This window comes from Austrofundulus limnaeus, unplaced genomic scaffold, assembly GCF_001266775.1.
Source record: "Austrofundulus limnaeus strain Quisiro unplaced genomic scaffold, Austrofundulus_limnaeus-1.0 Scaffold74, whole genome shotgun sequence".
Taxonomy (NCBI): domain Eukaryota; kingdom Metazoa; phylum Chordata; class Actinopteri; order Cyprinodontiformes; family Rivulidae; genus Austrofundulus; species Austrofundulus limnaeus.
In genome coordinates, this window is record NW_013952476.1 from 1,684,797 (window position 1) to 1,689,940 (window position 5,144).

At 37.8% G+C, this 5,144-nt stretch overlaps 1 protein-coding gene across 1 annotated transcript in view; it reads left to right on the top strand.

Moving 5' to 3' along the window:
• Positions 1–322: 322 nt before the first annotated feature.
• LOC106519270 (palmitoyltransferase ZDHHC3) overlaps positions 323–5,144 on the top strand; it is a gene marked incomplete in the record, with an annotated part of 24,417 nt that continues 19,595 nt past the window's right edge. The window contains 3 exon segments of the mRNA XM_014010855.1: positions 323–392; positions 4,162–4,581; positions 4,754–4,878. Of these exon segments, the coding sequence (XP_013866309.1) occupies positions 4,234–4,581; positions 4,754–4,878 (473 nt within the window).

Sequence of the window (5,144 nt, forward strand, 5' to 3'; positions counted from 1 at the left end):
CTTTTTTAAAAAAGAAAAATTAGAGCAATTAATTAAATCTATTTCAGATCTCACTTCAAATATGTCAAATAATGTAGATTTGGTAGTTCAATTACAAAAATATCAAGAAGAGTTAGATGAAATATACAAAGAAAAAGCCCGTGGTGCTTTCATTCGGTCTAGATTAAAATGGATTGAGGAACACTTAAGTTTGGAACGGWTATCAGAGAGATGAAGTTTCATAATTATTTGTCTCTGATTGACTAATCAACCTGGAAAGACCTCATTTCCAATGATTCTAAAGATGTTCACGTCCTTACGTGGTGACGTCACCTTGTTGCTTTTCAGCCCGGAAGTGGAGGACATAGCAGCAGCAGGAGCAGGACGGCTAAACGACGATGCTTGACTGCAAGGTGAGACCAGGCTGAATAGAACCACTTTATTCTTACGTGAAGGTGGATAAACGCTCCGGTCTTTCGTCGCCGTCAAACATTTAAAGGAAAACGACGAAAGTCTGAGTTGAAAAGCTACCCCGTTAGCTCATCAGCTAGTTTTAGCCTAAATAAATGCACTAACTTACGTTTTTGGTTGTGTGGTTTTCTTGACAAGACAAAACGTGGCCTTGGAAGAATCCTAATATTAAGTGATTATTACATTACTACTTTATTATCGCACCTGGCTAAAGATAACGCTTGTTTACCCCCAGAAACACATTTGTTATGCTGGAACTGACCCACTTTTGTATTGCTGCATGGATCCCCTTTACTATTGTCAATAATTCTGTTTATCTATTATATATTCTAGTCATTTAGAGTGGGTAAATATACAATAATATGGTGCTGAAAGGGTGTAAGACGTAATTAGTGTCCTGACAGCAGCCGGTAGTGTGTACCTGCCTGATGGACTAACAGGGTTAGATCTGATTTTATTCTGTCTTTTTGCTATAAGACGTCTCTGGTAATATTCAGAAACAGTATACAGGACATTTACTCAAATATTTCTTGAACATCTTATTCAGATCAACTCCTGACAGGTACACACAGAGAGGAAAAATAAGTGAATGTTTAACTACAGGTGAAGAATATCTAGTCTTCTGTTGGATTGTTTATCTGAAAATCTGCTGTGTCGTATGCTGTCAAGATAACAAAGAAGTACTTCCTGTTTTGTTTATGAAATTATGACGTAATGAAAACATCTGGACCGTGTCAGGTTTTAAAATGAGTTAAATACAACCTCAGCTGAATGCCAATACACGACGTGTTAATTGCACAAGTGAACACCTGTATAAAAAATAAAAGTTTGGGCACTTTGCTGCACAACAGGTTTGTGTTAACATTAACAAGGAAAGACATGAGCTGTTAAAGGTGGCACTTTTCTTGCTGATGAGAAATGACAGAATTAGCTGTTTTAGAGAAACTAACATCATTGTTGAGGTCACGCTTAGTTGTGTGTTGTGAAGGATTTGTATTACACCAAATTTAATCTCTTTAGCAGTCAGTTAGATATTTTTTCTTTTGTGAGTTCAGTTGGCTGCACGAGTCAGCTGGAATTGTTTGCTCTAAAATTTAATCTGTTGAAAATTTTACATTAATTTGTTACTTTTTACTAGTTTTTATTGAAATTTGTGAATGGACATGGACAAAAACATTGTTGGCCCTCACCTTCCAGTGTCCTTTAATCAAGTGTTGCTGCCCATCAGAAGTTATGAGGCTATTTCTAGTCTGTTCGAAGTCCATTCTACAGAGTTCAGGTTGTGTAGATGTTGGAGAAATATCTATCTCATATCGTACAAGTTTTGGTTGTTAAAGCTAAATGTTATTACAGGGCAGTTAGGAAAAGACTGAGCAATCTGATATAAAAAAATAAAAGGAACAAACAAAACAATGGCACAGCTTAGGTTTGCAAAGTTAAATATGAACATCTACTGCTTTGTGTGTGTTTGCAATATGTTATAAAACATTTGCCAAAATATTCTTGTGAGTTTGCTTGCTGTGGGGACCCCCTGCAGAGGGGAGCACCTGAAAGAAAAACGACACAATCCTGTACAGTACTGTCAGCAGTGGTGGCTGACTGATGATTTAATCTGCAACCAGAGAAGCAGGAGACCTTATAGTAACATCTGAAGCTTGGCTCAAATGCAACAGGACAGTGTTTGAAACAGAGCAGCACCTCTACAGCAGAATGACTCAAAGCCTGAATAAAATTATGTGGTAGGGTTTTATTGAAGCTGTATATAAACTAAAATTTATAAATCTTTAACTGAAACATCGCCAAAAAAAGGGCCAATATTCCTCCAGTGATGCRGGACTCAGGAGAGTCAAAATATCAAAGGACAAACAGTTGAAGTTATTGCTGCTAAAAGTGATTCAATAGATGTTACATTATGAAATGGATTTAATTTTTCATGTGTTGGCTTTGTGCTATGATATTTAAATAAATAATAACACATTGTAAAATCTAGGGCTGCACGATATTAGAGGATCTTAGAATGGCGATAATATTTGTAAATAATGCGATGACAATATCAGATGCTAGTGCTGGGCAGTATACCGTTTTGTACCGAATACCGGTTTTTATTTTTGTTATGATATGAATTTTTTGAAAACCGGACATTCCGRTTTAAATAGCGGAACGTTTCGTCACGGCCGCCAGTGAAGTGTTGTTTCCCGGGGGGACATTTTTCCTTGCTGCACCGCTATGTGCGTTAGCATGCTAATGTTTGGAGCAGCTAGTTGCAGCAGCGGGTGGCGATTCCGCGGATTATATTGACCGATGTTTAAAAAAAACATCCAGTTTTCGCCATCGCTGAATGTAGTAAACACATCTTCAGTGACGTGCACAGTTAGATTTAACGTGGTTAGTTAATATGGAGACGTTATGCTGATGGAGACTTAACGTGCTTCTATTGTGAAAAGCCTGTGGGGAGTAGTTCATAGTGAAGTTAGAATTGACTGGTGTACAAGGTGAGTCGTGCTGATAAGCTTTAGTAAATAACATAAAATAAAACCGATCATAATCTTTTCTTAACCCTCCTCCTTCACGACTGGACCAAAATRYRTRACTACTGTCTCCAACCACCAGTCAGAGAAGAACAGACACAGAGGAGGGAAACAGHGACACAGACAGAGGTACAGTAAAAGAAAAAAGTCAATAAGCAGGGTTTGTACATTTTATTATCAGCTGAGCTGTGATGAAAAGAAAAATACTGTCAAATACAGTGAAACTGGTGAAAATGTTGAAAATACTGTGATGTAAAATTTTGATCATATCGCCCAGCTCTATCAGATGCAATATATTCCTCCCTTTATATTCTGTACCTCCTACTCTATGTGACCTTTAGCATTTTTGGCAGTGTTATTTGTGTCTGAAGTGAGCTTTTGCTGCCGTGAGACTCAGTCCTACATGCTATATATTTTTCTTTATTATTATTATTATTATTATTATTATTATTATTATTATTATTATTATATTATTATTATTATTATTTTGCCACTTCAGTAGAAACCTCATCATTTAATTTCTTCATCATCAGTGACTTTGTAGGTTTTTGTACTTGCTAAATATWGCATTTGCATGAAAAATACTACTTCAAACCTTTCAAATAGTCAACAATTATTGCACTCCAAGCTGTCCTTTGCGATGTGAATATTGCCCACACTGATAATGCAAAAAGGATGTTTTCATGATACATTGTGCAGTCCTAGTAAACCGACTTGTCATGTTGTTTATATGAGATTATATTTAACTCATTTTTGAAACTTCTAGGACAAGATTTTCATTGTGTTMTAATGTCCTGAWGCATCTCAGACCTACTTATTTTTTCTTTTTCATTGGGTCCTAATATTTGTACTCTTTAATAATAAAAGTCACATATAGATATTTACATCAGTCTTATTTTCAAAACAAGCAACCACATTGAAAAAGAGCTTGTAACAACAACTATTAATAATTTTTGTAAATGGAAAGCTTAAAATAACTTCTCTAAACTTGAAGCTAAAATGTTGGTGTTTGGACTTGATAGCCTGATTTATGAACAGTTCAGTTGACTTCATGTTAGATCTGCTGTYTATGTTTTCATCTGATTCAAAACATATTGAGTCATTTATATATAAGGACAAAATGTTTTAAATCCTTGTTGAAGGTTAGAGGACCCGTGCTAACCTGAGATTTGTTTCTAACCAGCATGAGTGGTGATTGAGGCCTGACGTTGCCGTGGCTCCGGTGGCAGAAACAGGCATCCAGCTTGGATGAAGAATGAAGAGCCCGGTGCACAGGTGCAGGGATGTGGAGCACGGCCGTGGGCAGACTGAGACCGGGGCCGGGTCTGGGTCCAAAAGCCTACAGCATGAACAGCGCATCCCTGTCTCCAAAGACGTCATCACCTCCTCCTCTTCCTCCGCCATGTGGTTTATCAGGGACACCTGTGGCATCGTGTGCGCCATCATCACATGGCTGCTGGTGTTTTACGCTGACTTTGTTGTGCTGTTTGTAATGCTGCTACCCTCCAAAAACCTCATGTACAGCATTGTGAACGGGACTCTGTTCAACACTCTGGCCTTTCTTGCTCTCGCCTCACACCTCAGGGCTATGTGCACCGACCCTGTAAGTACATTTACCTTTCAGTACCATACAGACCACTTTGACTTTCTGTAGGTTTGGTTTATCTAAATAAAATTCCATTAAACCTTCCATCTTGCTTCTGCCAACTCTTGCCGTTATGATGATTAATGATTTGCGCTTAAACTGATGCTCTATAGTATCTGTTTTCTCAAAGGGGGCAGTGCCAAAAGGGAATGCTACAAAGGAATACATAGAAAGCCTTCAGCTGAAACCAGGACAGGTGGTCTACAAGTGTCCMAAGTGCTGCAGCATCAAGCCTGACCGAGCACACCACTGCAGGTAAGACCAAAGGGACATGGATCCTTCACTGCAGCACCATGGCATTCATACACCTAACCCTGCTCCTTTGCTGTGCATTCAGGCTGTTGAAATGAAGTTAAATAGAAGCAGCTCTGCTTAGTTACTTCACTTTTTATTGTGGTTCTTTGTGCAAATTCATGGAAAGTTTCATGACGTTTCAGTTTTTTTTATTTAAAGGGATCCTTGATTAGCTGTAACATTAAACTTTATTTGTTAAACATTTATTTTAACTGTAAAATAAAGAC